Source organism: Doryrhamphus excisus, chromosome 16, assembly GCF_030265055.1.
Source record: "Doryrhamphus excisus isolate RoL2022-K1 chromosome 16, RoL_Dexc_1.0, whole genome shotgun sequence".
Taxonomy (NCBI): domain Eukaryota; kingdom Metazoa; phylum Chordata; class Actinopteri; order Syngnathiformes; family Syngnathidae; genus Doryrhamphus; species Doryrhamphus excisus.
Window position 1 is genome coordinate 2,155,300 of NC_080481.1, and position 19,282 is coordinate 2,174,581.

The 19,282-nt window shown below is 41.1% G+C and overlaps 2 protein-coding genes across 7 annotated transcripts in view; one reads left to right on the forward strand and one right to left on the reverse strand.

Annotated features, from left to right (window-relative positions):
- Positions 1-3,365: 3,365 nt before the first annotated feature.
- Positions 3,366-9,250, reverse strand: tspan31 (tetraspanin 31). The gene is made up of 6 exons (XM_058051200.1): positions 9,097-9,250; positions 6,540-6,707; positions 6,386-6,466; positions 6,117-6,230; positions 4,850-4,960; positions 3,366-4,755 (listed from the first exon to the last, which is right to left on the reverse strand). The coding sequence occupies exons 1-6, from the start codon at positions 9,157-9,159 to the stop codon at positions 4,681-4,683; spliced, it is 612 nt and encodes a 203-aa protein (XP_057907183.1). The 5' UTR covers positions 9,160-9,250; the 3' UTR covers positions 3,366-4,680.
- Positions 9,251-10,740: 1,490 nt separating this feature from the next.
- Positions 10,741-19,282, forward strand: part of agap2 (ArfGAP with GTPase domain, ankyrin repeat and PH domain 2) — a 30,205-nt gene continuing 21,663 nt past the window's right edge. For 3 of the 6 annotated variants that reach the window (XM_058052083.1, XM_058052085.1, XM_058052086.1), the window contains exon 1: positions 16,810-18,880. In XM_058052083.1, coding sequence (XP_057908066.1) covers positions 17,806-18,880 — 1,075 coding nt within the window. In that variant the 5' untranslated portion in view covers positions 16,810-17,805. Of the gene's footprint in view, positions 10,967-16,809; positions 18,881-19,282 lie in introns of those variants that run through there. The other 3 variants (XM_058052088.1, XM_058052089.1, XM_058052084.1) reach the window with 2 other exon arrangements.

A 19,282-nucleotide genomic window follows, 5' to 3' on the forward strand; every position in this document is an offset into this window, starting at 1 on the left:
AATTTGGAGTCACAAAGGTGATTAATCATGATTAGTTAATTTAAAAACTGTGATTAATCTGATAAAATTTTACATCTTTTGACAGCCCAATTAACCTAGCATGTTTTTTGGAATGTGGGAGGAAACCGGAGTACCCGGAAAAAAACCCACGCATGCACGGGGAGAACATGCAAACTCCAGGGTGGAATTGAACTCGGGAGAATATATTTAAATACTATATATATATATATATATATATATATTTACTTTGTGCCGTCTCTCTGCTGTGCAAGCAGCATTCCTGCTCTGTTTCATTATTGATAGACTATATTGACCTGTTTGTCTCTTCTCACTGAAGAGAATGATTTGCCTTCCTGTTTGTCCTCGCTTTGCTGTGAGAAGAATCTGGCTCTATAACCAAAAAAAAAAAAAAAATCACACTGCATTGATTCTCTGTGATGCAAACCCCCCCATGCTCGGGTGTACTGCAACATGATTGCATCACCCGTCTTGTGTCATTTGCACATATGACATTAATACTCAGTCTCTGGTTTTGTGGTAATAGAAGTCAGATGAGAGTAGTACACATTTCATGAAAATATATTCTTTTCAGCGCTTTGGTTCCGATTTTCTACAATAAAAGCTCTGATAAAACATTCCACTGTTCTCAAATATCTGAATTTTTATTTTTCTGCACAAAATAAGATGAAAAATAAATAAACAAATCAAGAAAAGAAAATCAATCAGTAATACATAAATATAATAATAATAATAAAACGGCAAATAATAAAAACTTAAGAAAGCACATATAGTTGGTGGGTAGACAAATTATTTTTTTCAGATTAAAATGAACAAAGCATTATTAGAGCCCTGTAGACATGACAAAACACGACTATAGTCACATTTATACTCTTTTTATTTACAACATATTGCGCAACTGCAGGGTCTTGAGACACATGCTAACTCGCAAACTAGAGAGCTAGCGACCTAAACGGTAGCCTTCAAGTTATTTCCTTTCAACTTAAATAGCCAAAGACTTACCACTTCCACACGGATAGGGAGGATAACTATTAACAGTTATTTAACCTTTAACATGAACATGAATCAAACGTAATAATTTTTTCTGGGTACATGATACCATACAGCATCCATATCAAACTTGCGCGGGCCGCACTGACATTAAACTTTCATATCAAGGCGGGGGCCGCGAACTAGTGTCCTGCGTGCCACATTTGGCCCGCGGGCCATATGTTTGTGACCACTGATTTATATGGTACATAACATGAGGGGGTGGTGATGTTGGGCATGTTGGTGGAATTCTGGGATGGGCGGGGGGCCTGGGTGCTTCAACGCTCCCGTGGTGCCCGGGCTTGGTGGGTGCTTCTTCTGGGAGCATCCCGTGTGGAGCCTGGCAATAATGAGGTACAGCGATGGTTGGATATCGGGTATGACGTTGAAGACACGATGAAGAGGACAGTACAAAGATGTTGGTCCGCCCAGGTATCACACATACTTGTGGGTACGGTACGGCCATTTTGGGGTTGGGGGTGGCCGCTCGATTTGATAACGCTCCAGTAAGTCACATTGTAGAAAACGCAAATATTCCATGAATCAGCAACAATTGACCTGCTTGACTGTAACCATTATAACCATTAACATGTGACGACGGCCCCACTGATGCGACCTCGCCACACGCCTCTCGTGCTTAGTTGTTTGGAGTCCTCCGCCGCGGCGCCATGATAGACCAAATGTTTTAAAATCCTCCCCTCCGTGTGCTTGCAGGGAGAGCAAGTTCTATATCCGTGAGAGGACAGATGGCAGTCTCTACTGGTGCAATTCTCCACAGCTTCTCCGAGCTAATACACTCGGCATATGGGCTCGCATCACAGGGTGTGGACTGGCATGGGGCCCTCAGAGAGCACGCTGACAGGATAGGGGGACTACGCTTCCCAAAGCAGTGCTACCGGATACTTTTGGAACCCAAAAACCTTAGCGGGCATGTAGGCCTTACATAAATGTTCTTATATATATAGTTCTAAGGAAAATGAGCCTGGAGGTGGTGTGTTCAAGGCCAATGATTAGGTCACAGCTTCCACGATGAAGTAACCTCACTGAGAGCGACGCTGGTGGAGGTATGAAGACCACCTTTTTTAAATTTAATCTCTGCTTCTCTATCAGATTGTGTAAGATCTCCTTCTGCTTCCCCCACATGGCTGGAGCCCATCCAGGTGAGAGGATTAAAATCCATCTGAAGGAATATGGGGATCAAGGAAATCAAAAAAAAGAATCCAGTGTTTTTTTTTTAACTCCATCCTCATGATTTCCCTACTTCTATAATGTGTGTGCTAAATATTTTCCTTGTTTTTTCCTCTTCTTGTTAGGCTGAATAAACACCAGTACCGGTGCTCGCTTTACTGCCCCCATGTGGTGGAAGGTGGAAGTGATTCACTCAACAATGAAAAGCTATACTGCAGGGGTCTCAAACTCAATTTACCTGGGGGCCACTGGAGCTAGGGTCTGGGCAAGGCTGGCAAGGCTGATCAGCCCCCCCCAAAAAAGCATTTATTAAAAACAGAAAAATATACAAACTTTTTCAGTGCTTTGGTTCCGATTTTCTACAATAAAAGCTCTGATAAAACATTCCACTGTTCTCAAATATCTTTTTATTTTTCTGCACAAAATAAGATGAAAAATAAATAAACAAATCAAGAATAAAGAAAACCAATCAATCAGTAATAAATAAATATAATAATAATAATAATAAAACGGCAAATAATAAAAACTTAAGAAAGCACATATAGTTGGTGGGTAGACAAATTATTTTTTTCAGATTAAAATGAACAAAGCATTATTAGAGCCCTGTAGACATGACAAAACACGACTATAGTCACATTTATACTCTTTTTATTTACAACATATTGCGCAACTGCAAGGTCTTGAGACACATGCTAACTCGCAAACTAGAGAGCTAGCGACCTAAACGGTAGCCTTCAAGTTATTTCCTTTAAACTTAAATAGCCAAAAACTTACCACTTCCACACGGATAGGGAGGATAACTATTAACAGTTATTTAACCTTTAACATGAACATGAATCAAACGTAATCATGTTTTCTGGGTACATGATACCATACAGCATCCATATCAAACTTGCGCGGGCCGCACTGACATTAAACTTTCATATCAAGGCGGGGGCCTCAAACTAGTGTCCTGCGGGCCACATGTTTGAGACCCCTGCTATACCGCATCCCATTTGAGGGTCAGTGCCCTCTAGGTATCTCTTTAACTGTTGTTGTCAATTTATATTGATTACTGTAGTAAGATTGCCTCATCTAGTAAATCAACAGACAACAACAGTTTTAAGAGCAAGCAATTAAGACTCAAATACTTTCCAGTTTGAGATTTTAATATTTGTAAAATTAAAATCCCCAAATTAAAAAAAAAAAAAGGGAAAAACACATTTCAACCGCAAGTGCACACAAATTAAAATATGTGTCGTAAATACTGAGCAGATCAATAAAAGGAAGCGGTAGCAACAAATCTATACACGCTAAGGAAAAAGTGTCACCAGTAGCAGCAAATGTGCATAGCATCTCAGTGAACGAGTTGAAGTAAGACGGAAATAAATGCTACGCTGGTCTTTAAGTTAAAAGCTAATCTAATCAGAAGCATCTTAAAATAATTAATGAGCATATCAAACACCAAAATCTACAACACAACTTGTGCATCGAGCGTGACTTGAAATAGATCTCAAAAACAAATTTAACACATTTTTTTTTTTACAAAGCGTTTAACACTGATGAATGTAATGGCAATTATTAACAATTGAGCCAACAAAGTATCAAGATTAAAAAAAAAAAAAAAGTTTACAACTAAGACTGATCCACAATGAAGAAGCATTTTACAACAAGCACTTAAAAAGCGACATTGATTACATGATGCACAGTTGGCCGGATTTACCCAAACGTGTATTTTCTTTGTAAAAAATATTGATATATTATCGTGATCTCTTCCAGATAACCAGGAGGCGGGGATATGACATGACATGATCGCTGTGCAACACAAAAGGAAGAAAGGTGAAATGTGCAGACAAACCGAGACTAGAAATGGAAGATCTACATGGAGGACAGTATTGAAACATACAGTATGTACAACACGAGATACGCAGTCCGTTGGCATTCGAGCGTCTGTGACAGCTGGCTCAGTACAGTTCATAGATACTTTAACCTGATTGACTAGGAACTAATTGTCTAAAATGGATTCCGAGAGCTGTGTTTCCGTCAAAAAGCTACACTGCTGCACATGTCCAGTCTGAATCTGCAGGTGGAATCTACACACGGTTTCTTGTACACGAGAACATTTGAAGGTGCGTATGGGCCAAGTTGTGAGATGCCCCTCAGATGTCAGACGCCGGGCCGGGCTGGGCGCGGCTTGACTGTGCAAGGGGTGCTAGGTTGGATTTGGGCACTCAAATCGGGGCTGGGTCACAATACCAGCAAGTCGGCCTTACTGGTATTACAACTGGTATTACAAGTCATCCCGTCATGCATGAGTATCCGGGAGCTGCTCAGTCGCGAGTGAAGGCGTGTTGTGTGTTCTCGCTGTCAGGTCAGGTGCTGCGTGTGCTTGTCCGTTCTGTGTTGTGTACCAGTGTCAGTAAGGGCATGTGCACCACTGTGGCACCTACTACGTGCGGGGACAGTCTATAGGAAAGCACTTGGGTTCGCTCGTGGATCCTTCTGGTTCCGGTAGCGCACTGCGAGCCAAACACCCAAAATCTGGAGGAGGATCGAAAGTCAGACGAATTTTCCAGGAACAAATATTGAACACAGACTTGATTTTGATACCGTTAGCAAGATATCAGCAGTGTACCTCTGTGAAGCTGAAGAAGAGTCCAACACCTCCGAGGATCTTGAGCGCTTCACTGGCGTGATTGAGCATCATATCCCCGCAGGTGAAACAGGGAGTAGTGTTCTTGCATGACTGTAGTCAAAAACACAAAAATAGCAATTCAGACCTACGGTCTGCTGCAGTGCGAATCCACGGCTGTCAGCTGAGCTAGAACGTGGCCTACTTAGTCTCCAACAGCCTTTGGGACAAACTGTGTAACTAAACACCTGAATATATTCTTGTTATGCAACTGTTTTTTTAATCCCGCGCACAGGAATAATTATCAGCTAAAGTCATTCACAAATGGAGGTTGTAGCAGGGCTCTACATTAAAAACAAAAATGACTTGCCCATGGGGAATCCTTAAGGTGAGAACTACTTGCCTGAACTTGCCCCATGTAAAATGAAAAGGCCACCATAACGATATCATCTAATTTTTGTGGCGTCACATGAGAATCTCAAATAAAGATGAAATGATTATCATTTCTTGTGGTTGTTTTCCTACATAGATCACGACGTTGCATGGAAATCTGCATTGTGCACCACAATGAAACATTATTGAATAGACACATTTGTGTACTAGTAAAGTGTTTTTAATCCAGAAAAAAAAATGCTCAATGGTCAAACAATCATTTGTGAAGCAAATGTGAGAAAAATACACAGAGAAATGGAAGCGCTAGATTTTGTTTTGCTTGTGCAAAATCAGCACTTATTGGTATTGGATCTAATGGGTGGTGTTTCATTGTGACCGCTTCAAATTGTCACAGCAATGTGATTCACTCACCTGTGCCATCATTTGATTTGCTGCCGCTAATAAAATACTTGTTTAGGAGGCACCGGTTCATCACTTTTTGCTGTTTTCCTTCAGAAGTTGTTGAAGAATTAGACGATGTTGGCAGGGACGCCATGATAGATGTTTTCCTAGTCAAACCATCGCTGATTGGTTGATCGCGAACAAAAACGGGTGTGGGTAAAACGGGGACTGCGGACGAAATTAACAATTCTGATTTGCAAGAATTGGTTTGCAAATTACCACCGGAATTATGCAGTCCGTGTTTTACCAACACCCAACAAAAAAAACTTTGCAATATGGAATGCCAAAGTGCACTTGCCCGACGGGAATATCACCGATTGGATTTACTTGCCCCAATTTTGTTTTAACTTGTACATGGTTATTGTCGAGCCCTGTGTCGGGTTGTGGGAGAATTGAATTTTTCACCTGATGAAAAAGTAAGACATTTGATACTTACAGCGGGACAGTTTTGTAGATCCTGCTCAAACAGCCCGCAGCAGTTCAGCTGACTCTCCAAGTCGGCTTTGGTCTTATTTTCCAAAATTTCCCACGCAGAGTTCAGAAATACCTCCTGTAAAAAACAAAAATAAGCACAAAATGGAATTTTGTCAATCGGATGTATATTTCGTCCGCTTTAAGAATGAAGCTATGACTCAACATTTCCAAATACAGATGGAAGTTCTAAACCAGTCCACTTGAAGGCTGGAATTAAAGTTTTTTACCCACCTGCTGACCGCGGTTCATCGCAAGACAGGAACAGGACACTCCGAATTGAAAGAGGAACACAATGAAAAGAATGACCATGTACTGTGAGACAGAAGTTAAAGAAAGCCCAGCGATATTTCACAGTTTGAATCTGATCAACGTGGGTAAAGGATACAAAGAAGAGCATGACTTGGTGGTGGTGTATCGCTCCGATGAGGCCCACGATGGCGATGAGCAGGAGGAAGACGCCCACCGCAATCACGCCGCCGATGATGTGAATGCTCGACACCAGGCCAAAGCCTTTCCCCCATGCTGCCACACCGATCAGCAGCAGGCCGACCAGCTGAGCATCAGGAGGGGTGGGAAGTTAGCGACAGCTTTCTAAACATTATTTAGGTCTTTATGGGTCGCAGTGATTAGGTGTTTACCTAAGAAGGGGCACAGAGGATCTAGTATTTGGGATGAAAGGTTGGTACACTGCTGGATGGGTTGTAATTTAGAATGATTTCCTTGTGCTTTGAATAAGGTAAAGATTGTTTTGTAGGTCAATCCCGTTTGAGCAGAAAACGTCCAATATATGTGGGGAAAAAAGTACATTAAAGTACTGATCTGATCCTCGGGATCAGGATCGGGATCGGAGTTACTGAGTACTTGGGCTGGGAATCCCAGGGTACCTCAGGGAACCCCGATTTGTGCATGGATAATACCACACAAATAAAAGAGGAACATACCAACTGCAGATGTGTGCATGAAAAGTGTTCGAATTTATGCTGCTAACTGTAAGGAGTTCATAAACGATATAAGAGTTGATAATAAACGGCGATTTCGCCCACTCTGCTGTGACTGGTCACACTCCCGAGTGCATAAAAAAAAGTTCCGGTTTGTGCCGCCACCTTTATCGGAGTTGAGTTGATGATAAATTTATATTCTTTGAATGTCCGCTTTTAACATACAACTTCCGATCCGGAAGTCCGAACAGTCCAAAGTTTCTCAAGAAAATAGGTTACTTCAAGATGTCTCTCAATGGTAAGTAGCTTTAGCATTTTATGTGTAATGTGTTTTGCTGGACTACCATTGTGTAGAAAAACTTGGGTAGAGCCACTAATTGAGGTGGGAAAAGGCTATTAGCAACCTAGCTTCCTCTATGCTATCCTCTATGCTATAATGCTACACAGACAAGCGCTTTGGCTCCATGACTGACACCGTTACTTACTGCTTTGCCCTTCTGGCTCTTCCACATGACCAAGTAACGTTGGAAAGGTGTAGGGCTTCAGCAAGTTTGTCGGCTAGTCCAGCAGCATACTGACCCATGTTCAATGCTGTTGACAGATTAAAGTGCATTTCTTTTGCTGGTAGGGAATAGGAACTTCTTGATGGTGGCGTCTTTAAGAATTGTAAACAAATGTGGCGTTCCCTCTTCGAGGCATTGCTAGCAAGGGGGCAGGGGAAGCAGAGCTTGAGGGAGGATAGAGACTTTATATATAAGGAAGTCCACTCCTCAGTAACATCCCAAGGGGCAGTTTTAGCACGACTTTTGAAAGCGAGCATTGCGAGCCATCCCGACCGTCTTTCTACACTCACTTCCATATGCGCAAACCACATTATCTGAAAGTTTGGCATCGTTTAACATGAGAATACAACATTCTAACTACATTTATAGGTCAGAAAAGTGGAAAAAGTATAATAGGTCCCCTTTAAAAGGAAAAACTGCACCTTTATTTTCCCATCATCTGTAGCCTTTATGCGAGATATGCACACACACACACACACACACACACACACATCTTTCCATTTTCTAACGTGTTCTAACGATAAAAAAAACGCTAATGGATTCACCTATTTAGACTATAAAGCCCTCTAAAAAACACCAACATCGTTCCATTTAAATAACATGACCTGCATAATAACCAAGCTACAATGACATTATTGTAGGAGCTAACACGGAAGCACTGCTTTACTGGCGTAGTGACACTCACATGTTTTGTTATTATGTTGTCAATGAGACACCACCTACCACTAGTCCTACATGATAAAGACACAAAAATAGCTTAAAAAATTGCTTTTTTAATATATATATATATATGTTGTCATGAACATGCCAGTTATTACAAAGTCACTTGTAAATGAAACCTTACTTTTTTTAAAAAGAGGGACATAGTTGAACTCGGTAAATCCATTTTTAGAACGCACAGAAAAGAGAAAGATGTGTGTTCATGTCTTGTATCAGGATTATGGATGATGGGCAAAATTCCAAAAAGGTACAATATTCCTTGAAATGATAATATATATATATTTAAATATAGAGAGTTCAAACTTCACAGAGCTGCTTATAATCATGTTTAAATGACCAACCATGACTGTCACTATGAGTGTGTTTATTTTACATGAGCTCAAGTGGCCTCCATAGCTAGGGTAGTGTCCACACATCACTGTATAATGGCGATAGTTAGCAAGCCAAGGGCTAAAGGGTTACAATCAACTACTGTATATATTTCAAACAAGATAAAACATTTCTAATTCAAGACTATCATTATCGGAATCACGCACATACCCGTGTTGACCTGAAAATTTGAGTCAAGTCAAAACAAAAAGCTCATTCATAAGCAATTGTTCTGCGCTGTGGTTACACTGGTAGCCGAGGCTAGCCTACTTCATTCAGAAGCTAAAGCTAAATGCTAATGTGGCTAGCTAAAACTACACCGTGATTCTTTGAAAAAAAAAAATAAACTCACCATATATACCACGTTCAAAGAACACAGAGCATTTTTTGAACACGTAAACCCCCCGCAGACCATATTCGCTCACGGCTTTATTAGCTAACGCAGGCTACGAATGAATGCTGTTAGCTTGACCACTGACGTCTCGGTGACAAATGTTTTTGGTCCCCGCAGAGGGCGTATCTGATGACGTAGGCACCACGCGTGACTTTAACGTGTTGCCATATGCAGCTTCCTCTTCCGGTCCAGGAACCATTACACAAATTAGTACTGGAAAAGCTTAAAATTTGTATATATTTCTTTAGTTGCTAACTGAAAATGACACACGTGATATAATTCGACATTAGCATTAATACTAATTTTGGATTCAACAAACATCTACCGCTAATATTTATGATAGCATGCATGGTTGCCAAACTAGACTTTTGATGATAGATACTTTCCCTTTTGATAGACAAACAAGAACTACATTTGAAAAACTTCTATGCTAGGACTACATTAAAAAGCCATAGCATTTCAGTATGTGGAATCAAACTATGGGATGGATTGAGTAAGAAAGTCAAACAATGCACAACGATGAGCCAATTCAAGAAACAATACATGCAGTTGATGTTTGCTAAATACAAGGATGAAGAGTCTTGAACCAGTCATGATGTGCTATATATATATCACTATATTGACAGTTATTATGATACCCATTATGTCATTGTATGGTCATATCACCTCGTGCTTCGGTATGAGACAAAAAATTTAAAAATAAAAAAAACAAAAAACCTTAAACTGTATTATGGAAAGCAGAAAGTGAACAAATGTAACAGTTACTGATTGTAAGAGTACCAGATGGAGGGGTAGGATTTAATAAAATAGGATATGATATGATGAATTGATTTTAAAAACTTAAAAATAAAAAAAAAATAAAAATTTAATTAAAAAAAAAAAAAAAACGTGAAAAATAATGAAAAATAAAAATGAAATAAAATAAAAAAAAGTTGATGTTTGCTAAATACAAGGATGAAGAGTCATGATGTGTTATATATATATCACTATATTGACAGTTTCTATGGTACCCATCATGTCATTGTATGGTCATATCACCTCGTACTTCGGTACGTGGCAAAAAAAAAAAAAAAAATTTTAATTAAAAAAAAAAAACCTTAAACTATATTAGGAAAGCAGGAAGTGAACAAATGTAACAGTTACTGATTGTAAAAGTACCATATGGAGGGGTAGGATTTAATAAGCTTTGCTTCTTTCTACTCCTTTTGGACATGTGGAACTGGGAACTGATTATGTGATGCATTCAATTGTAATCTGATGCATGTTGAAATGAAATAAAACCATTACCATTACCATTACCATTACCATGACACATTACAACACAGTAAATGACCAATCTGGCATCTGAATTACAGGTACAAAGTGGGCTTATAGTAAATAGCAAGTTTATAACACAACATCATGTTAAGTAAGTCAAGATTGTGTCCTCTGAGAGTTTGACCGCAGGTTTGAGAAAAGGAAGTGAGTTCACTTCAGCCCAAATTTGCCGGAACGTTCGACAAGCACCGTCATGAGCTGGTTTTTGCGGTCTGAAGAGAGAACTAGACACTGTGATCTGCTGCTTCTTTTCCTGCTGCCTCTGTCACTTGTGCTCATGTGGAGAAAGGTGTTCAGATGGGCTGAAGCCGGCGTGTACGTTGCTTCCATTTGCGCCACGTGAACACCATGAGCAGCAAGAGCAAATCGCAAAACTCTGTGGCGATAAAAGCAGAGATCAGGAGATTTGAATCGCTCTACAGCGGCATCAACAGACTTTCCAAGCAGTTGGAAAGGGTTTCAGATCCACAGCTACGCGCCGGACTTAAAGTTTATATCCGCAATATAGAAGGTAAGAACTCTTTTTTGCACTTTGGAGTTAACATGCATGTCTGTCTGGTGGCTCATTTCGATGTTCAATATTATCTTGTGCATTTCTTATATGGAACACTGTGTCTTCTCAAGGAGTTCCCACCCTGATGTTTCCTTAATTGACTAAACAGTAGTAATATCTAGTGGTACGTATAACGGGCATGGGAAATCGAACATCCCACAGCAGCCATTGTCATAGTAGCAGGAAGAAAACCTGCTGTGTGGCCTACTTCCTGTCTGCTAATTTGCAACTGCTCTCAAAGCCACTTCCTTTCACACAAACAGGGCCTTTTCATACGAATGTGATTAGTTGTACCTCGTTTCCTCGCCTCCTTCACTTCTCATCACTTCTGCTAACGATGTTTATATGTTTATGGCTCTTCTTGCATTTTTTTTCGGTGATGCCCATACATAGGGCTGCACCCCCTCAGCACCCTAAATTTAATCTTAAAAAAATGAGAGTATTCTAGCTAATTATCGGTATATATGAAATTCATTAATTCATTCATTTTCTACCGTGTTTTCAATCACAGGGCACATATAGACAAACAACCATTCACACTCACATTCATACCTATGGACAGTTTGGAGTCATCAATTAACCTAGCATGTTTTTGGAATGTGGGAGGAAACCGGAGTACCCGGAGAAAACCCACGGGGAGAACATGCAAACTCCACACAGAGATGGCCGAGGGTGGAATTGAACCCTGGTCTTCTAGCTGTGAGGTCTGCGCGCTAACCACTAGACCGCCGTGCCGCCCATTTCATGTTTATTTTATTTTCTGACATTGCCTTCTAACAGACATAACAAGTTACATTGAGGAACATTACATGTTTACATTTGCAAATTTCAGCATATCCGAAAAGGGTTCGGTAGAAGCAGAATTTACGTATGTAATCCAACCCCTTCTCCAGATCTACTGTATTATTGATAATTCATTCACACCCTGGACTCTAATTTCATTGCGCAGTGCAAGGTGGTGCATCCCGCGCAGTGGTAATTTCGTGGTCCACAGATTCAGCTTGGCCCAGTGACAATTTCGTGACAAAACAGTCTGCGCTGAAAGCTTGCCGGCACCGACCTACCTGGTCTATTCTCGACACGTCGCCAAAACCCTCACAGGCAGGTTTTTCAGAGTATCAGGCACATTTCAATGCAACAAACAATCACAGTAACCAGTGTTTAATGTAAGTGTCTGAACAAGCATATCAATTTGTAGCTATATTAATTGTCCCTTTGCATTGATGTCAGAGCAATGAGTTCACATTAAACCACAGTATATATTCGACTTCTGCCATCTCATGAATTTCATTCAAAGACAAAAAAGAGAAGAAAAAGGTACAGTTGCTCTTTGAAAAAAATGCAAGTCAGTCGGTGTCTTAAGGATTTACCTCTGATTGGCCATAATTATCAGAAAGAAACGACTCCCTGATTTTAATTCGCCATACGACGTTTTTGTATTTGTCCGAATGCCAATTACCCAATTACCCTCCTTGTGGGTTTGACTGAGCTTTGAGGTCTTTTAGGCACATCTTAACAAATCCTCCCAACCTATAACAACATTCAAGCTCATTTTTGTATAATTAGGCTGTAGTGTCGACTCTGGAGTGAGGATCAAAGCTTGCGTATCCTCAGCGGGGCTTGAATGTGTTTGAGAATGAGTTTAGAGTTCACTGGCGCTAAAAAAAGAGTCACCGCTCTGGCTGAAGAACACGGACTGGAAGATGTGTTTTCTCCAGAGAGTGAAATGAAGGCATTTTAATTGAGCACGAGACTGGTGGTAGAGGGAGGGGGTTGAGATGGAAAAATAGATGCAAGAAAGTTGAAGGAGAAATTAGGGTTCACTGCTCCCCGTATGCGCGCTCTATAATGCTCCACAGACAATTGCTTTTGTTCCATGACTTATACAAAATAAACACAGTTATCACACTGTTAAATTGTTACTTATTGTTAATTATAGACGCTTCGACACAACCAAGTAACGTTGGAAAAGTGTCGAGCTTCAGCAATTTGTCGGCGAGTCCAGCTGCGTACTAGCCCATGTTCACAAAACAGTCCAGTGTGAAATGCTGTTGACAGATTTCAATATTTTTCTTTTGCTGGTAGGGAATCAAGAACTCCAACCACTTCTGACTGATGTTTGCCTTGCTAGGAATTGTAAAGAAATTTAAATTTCCCTTACTCCCGAAGAAACACTTCCTGGGAGACAGTGCTAACACAGTAAACAGAGAAGCAAAGCTTGAAGCCTGGTCCTCTGTGACATCACAAAGGCACAGTTTTGCAACGCCCTCTGAAACCGAGTGTTTTGAGCCATCTCAAACTTGTTCCAGGGCTCATTATCCTGAAATTTGCCATCGTTTGACACAAGAATACAACATTGCAACTACATTCATAGGTCAGAAATGTGGAAAAAGCATAATAGGTCCCCTTTTAAGAATGAACTCCAAGAATTACTATCGCTTAACACTGTTAGAGGTAAAGAATAAACTCCACAAATATAACACTTTCACAATTTTTTGCTTAACTACCACTGCCTTTGGCCACCGTTCATTTGATAGCGCAAGACTGAGCACACAACTGTCAGTCTTGTGTGGATTTGTGACAGATTAGGTTTATGGTAATGGTAATGTTAATGGTAATGGTAATGGTTTTATTTCATTTGAACATGCATCAGATTACAATTGAATGCATCACATAATCAGTTCCCAGTTCCACATGTCCAAAAGGAGTAGGAAGAAGCAAAGCTTATTAAATCCTACCCCTCCATCTGGTACTTTTACAATCAGTTACATTTGTCCACTTCCTGCTTTCCATAATACAGTTGTTTTTTTTGTTTTTTTTTCTTTTGTCCCATACCGAAGTACGAGATGATATGAGCATCCAATGCCATAATGTGTACCATAGTGCGTGTCAATATAGTGATATATATAGCACATCATGACTGGTTCAAGACTCTTCATCCTTGTATTTAGCAAACATCAACTGCTTGTATTGTTTCTTGAATTGGCTCATCGTTGTGCATTGTTTGATTTCCTTACTCAATCCATTCCATAGTTTGATTCCACATACTGAAATGCTATGGCTAGCATAACGTAGTCCTAGCATAGAAGTGTTTCAAATGTACTTCTTCCTTGAGATCATATTTCTCCTCTCTTGTAGAGAAGTATTGGATGACATTTTTAGCTAATTGGTTATTTTTAGTCTTATGCATTATTTTAGCTGTTTGAATATAAACTATATCAGCAAGTTGAAGTATTTTAGAAATAAGGAGTTAGTATGTTCTTTGTAGGCGGCATTATGAATTATCCTCACTGGCCTTTTTTGCAGTACATTTAGCGAGTGAAGATTGCTTTTATAGTTATAGTTATTAGCGAGTGTTATTAAAGAGTATGGAGTGATTTTTGTTCAATACTGAAATATTTCTGGCCACCTTATGTTGTATATTTGTAATATGAGGTTTCCAGCTCATATTTTCATCTATTGTGATCCCCAGAAATTTATTTTCGTTTGTCCACACAGTCTATTTGTATTTGCTGGTCCTTTCTGCTGTTACCAGAAAAGGTATAATGTGCTTGGTAGGTTTGTAACTCTGAATTTAATATTGCACTGACCTGACATGATGGTTTATAATCAAATATTAGGACGTTCTTCTGTCAATCCTTTAAATGTCGCGTCTCTCGCCTTGAGTCAAAGGCATTTGTCAGGTCTTTTGTATTCAATGTGAGTCGTTACCGGTCGGACAGACTGCAGGAAGGAGGGGCATCTAGGCAGAGCAGGTGGACGGTCTGATTGTGTATTATGGGATGTCGGTGGGAGGATGCACTATGGGGAGACGTATCTTCTGATTTCACGCCACAAGATTATCATTTTTACTCATAGAGTAATTAACACGGAATTATGTGCAGCGATAATCTGAGAAGTGACTGTCTAATGGTGTTCCTTGTTGTTTTTGTACACAATGTAATTGCAACAGCTGCTTTGCTCATTATGACATTTTTGTTACTCATTAATTTTCAAAGTCTAGAAGAAAAAAACACTGCAGTTCTGGGTTAACCACATTTGCAAATTGCGGCACTGTAGGTATTGGTTTATAAAAACAGACAGACCTCATTACGTTGTTGCATTGATTTAGTGCAGAGACAACATTTCAACATCGGATGTGATTGCTAAAGATGTACTAGTACTAGTACTAGTACTATTCAGTGTTGTATATGACTTGGAGAAAGGATAAATGCTGATATTTTAGACTAATCTGCCCCACAATGGAATTGATTCTTTTTTTAGTGCATGCCACACCCTTCCACCGTTTCCAGCAACAAAAAAAAAAAAAAGAATTCTATTTTTGTCTCAGTCTTCTTATCTTCTTATGCTGTAAAATCATCACACAATAGTGTACAGCAGGGGTCACAAACACGCGGCCCGCGGGCCAAATGTGGCCCGCAGGACACTAGTTTGAGGCCCCCGCCTTGATATGAAAGTTTAATGTTAGCAAGTTTGATATGGATGCTGTATGGTATCATGTAAATAACTGTTAATAGTTATCCTCCCTATCCGTGTGGAAGTGGTAAGTTTTTGGCTATTTAAGTTTAAAGGAAATAACTTGAAGGCTACCGTTTAGGCCGCTAGCTCTCTAGTTTGCGAGTTAGCATGTGTCTCAAGACCCCTGCAGTTGCGCAATATGTTGTAAATAAAAAGAGTATAAATGTGACTATAGTCGTGTTTTGTCATGTCTACAGGGCTCTAATAATGCTTTGTTCATTTTAATCTGAAAAAAATAATTTGTCTACCCACCAACTATATGTGGTTTCTTAAGTTTTTATTATTTGCCGTTTTATTATTATTATTATTATTATTATATTTATTTATTACTGATTGATTGATTTTCTTTATTCTTGGTTTGTTTATTTATTTTTCATCTTATTTTGTGTAGAAAAATCAAAAGTAAGATATTTGAGAACAGTGGAATGTTTTATCAGAGCTTTTATTGTAGAAAATTGGAACCAAAGCGAAGTTTTGAAATTTTTTTTGTTTTTAATAAATGTTTTTTTTTTTTTTTTTTTAAACCTGATTCGGCCCGGATCTCACCCAGACCCGAACTCCAGTGGCCCCCAAGTAAATTGCGTTTGAGACCCCTGGTGTACAATATTGTATTTGATTAATTAAGGAACCTAAAAAGGATCATTATTTATTCCACAACCTGTTTATAAGTAACTCAAAAATGAATGAAAGAACCCCTCTTTTGTTTTTCAATGACTTACACACAAAAAACTATCTAAGTAAGTGTTTGGCCACAGACCTAGCTATTGATGTCCAATATGTTCTCACCCTCCTGCTGAGACCAGAGCTTTCCCACTTCTGTTTAATGAACTCGTACCATAGGAGGCATAGGCTACAGATCAATACACTCAAAGGAAAACACACACACACACACACGGATACAGATAGTATGGAGACAGGTTTTTTTTTTTGGAACACAAGATTGTGCCACCAGCTCCGGGAAGATTGCAACACCTTAGCAACAAACAAGCCAAACCTCCCATTGAGGAGGAGCTAGCTTGAGTCCACACCCACTCACACACACACACACATATTTGTATACACACATTTATGCATACAAATATACAACAACTGATAAAATGATTTCTAGGTAAAAAAAAAAAAAACTCCATCCCTTCACCTTTTATCCTCCTCCTTTCACTACACCGACACTGATATTTTCCGCTGTCTCCACCCATTTACCGCCAGTCGTTATGCACCCCCCCCCATGGACACCCCACCCCCGCTTCGGTAGCACGCCGGCATAAAGATGCAAGGGAGGAGGGAATGTGAGTGATGAGCAATAAAGAGCAGAGAGGAGCAGGATCGTACGGACTGCCGATTGCAACAAGGAGGGGCAAAACGGAGGGAGGGACACGGGGGGAGATTCCTCGCAGTGCGCTGGAGAGACAAGCTACCGTGGACTCGTCGAACCTGTGTGACGCCGTCCTGTCGCTTTGAGCAGACGTCTACGCGTTGTCATGCTCAACGCCTCATGTGCTCTGAAGACTCGGGCGACCTGGAAGACGGCGAGAAGGGCGTGATGGCTCCATCTCACACAACCCCCCCCAGATATCCACCGGGAATTCTGTCGGCTCATCCACCTCAGCACTCGTCAATGTCCTTCCTGTTGGTTTTCCGGCCGCTGAGCTCTCTGAATAGATGCTGCTGTCAACACACATGTGAGTCTTAAGGAATGCCGATGAGAGCTCATGATCCGGATCCCTGGCTGCACCATGATGCGTTTAAGGTGACTCTTCTATTTCAAGACTTTACATATTTGGTGACGTTGGGCAGTTTTTATAAAACAAAATATTTTTTTTTTAAGAAGAAAAGCCAAGAAGATAAGCAACAATATATGGAAGGTACTACAAATAAGGACTATCGAGGTACAACAGGAATAAGGCGTTGCACATATTAATGAAGATTTATTAACCTTAGTATCTGTATGCGGCCGAGAGGTTTTAATTGCGGGTTTTCCAGGAACAAAAGAGACGCTCGGGCTGCAGTGACGGTGTTCTAAAGCAATGTCACTTGCAGAACAACAATCATAAAAAAAAAAAAAGGGACATTTGGGGAATGGATGAATCCAACAGTCCCTCTCCTGCTGCTGACGTATCTTCCAAGGAGAAACCCGATCTCCCGCCATGTGAGTTTTTTTTTTGTCTCAGTTCCACAGACAGATTCTTCCACATCCCGACACGCTGGCAAAGTGTCAGTAGTTCACGTCGCCGTGTCTGCTTTCATTCATCTACCGTGCGTGTCGACTGAAGCCTGACCCCATGAGTGGAGGCGGCTCCCTGCAGCAACGCACCACCTACCTCATCTCCCTAACCTTGGTCAAGGTAGAGGCAGTGGAGGAGAATGGAGGGGAGACGGAGAGCAGCATCCCCAAAAGGGAGACCCCGGCGGGATTGGGGAACCAGTCGGGGGATAGCGTGGGAGAAGAAGCCGGGGTGAAGGCGGAGACCGAAGGGGGAGCGTTTGGGGCCCAACTACTGGGGGCCGAGGGTCCCGTTTTTGTGAAAGGGGGTGAACCCTTTGAACTCAAAGATGAAAGGCAAAGACCCCGTAGCCCCTTGAGAGATAAACTCTCCTGCGTTGTTGATGGTGGTGAGAAATCACAGTGCAAACGTTCGATCCCTCGAGCCAAGTCCCCAGAGAAAGACTTAACTCAGGCAGAGAAACCACTTGGTACCCTTGAGGCGAAGCAAACCAAGTCTATACCCCCAACAGAGGTGCTTGAACCTGTCCGTACTCCGACCAGAACCAGTCTCCCCATTCGTCCTGTCGGACAGCGACCTGTCAGTCTGCTCAAGTCGCACAGCAGCGTTGCCACCCGCGGTCGGGACTCCCGGGAAGGTAGAGAGCGCAGTCCGACTTCCGCCCAGAGTCTTGACCGTAAGGACTGCCGAATGCCCACACGCTCGCCCGGGCCCTGCAGGGCCTCGTGGGCTGAGACAAGCAGGACGGAAGTATGGCGGGACATTGGAGATGACGTCCAAGCCGGAATACAGCTGGAAATTGGAGGTGGCACGGCTGCAATGCTGAGAGACATGCCTCGGAAGGACAGATTTAAATCAGGTTCGACTTCGCTACCTGCACCAGCAACACAGGTGACCAAGCCACCGCGCAAGGGGAAAAGCCGTACACTGGATAATAGCGACCTGAACAGCCTCTCCGAAGACCTTGCACTGACCAGGGAGGCCCAGCAGGGCCAACGAGGCGCCTCCAAAGACAGGAAAATGCTGAAATTCATCAGTGGCATTTTCACAAAGAGCAGTTCAGGGGTTGCCGGGTCGACGTCGTCGTCAGCTGCTCCTATCTTTATACAGAGAGACTCCAGCGAGGAGGAAGGTATGATGTCACACACAAACACACTCCCACATCGCTCCAAATCCACCTTTCATGTTGAGGGTCTAGACCAGGGGTCTCAATCTCAATTTACCTGGGGGCCACCGGAGCTAGGGTCTGGGCGAGGCTGGGCCGAATCAGGTTTTCCCCCCAAAAAACTCATTTATTCAAAACAGAAAAATTAATAAACTTTGCTTTGGTTCCGATTTTCTACAAGAAAAGCTCTGATAAAACATTCCGCTGTTTTTTTCTACACAAAATAAGAAATAAGAAATAAAATAAATAAACAAATCAAGAATAAAGAAAATCAATCAGTAATAAATAAATAAATATAATAATAATAATAAAACAGCAAATAATAAAAACTTAAGAAAGCACATATAGTTGGTGGGTAGACAAATTATT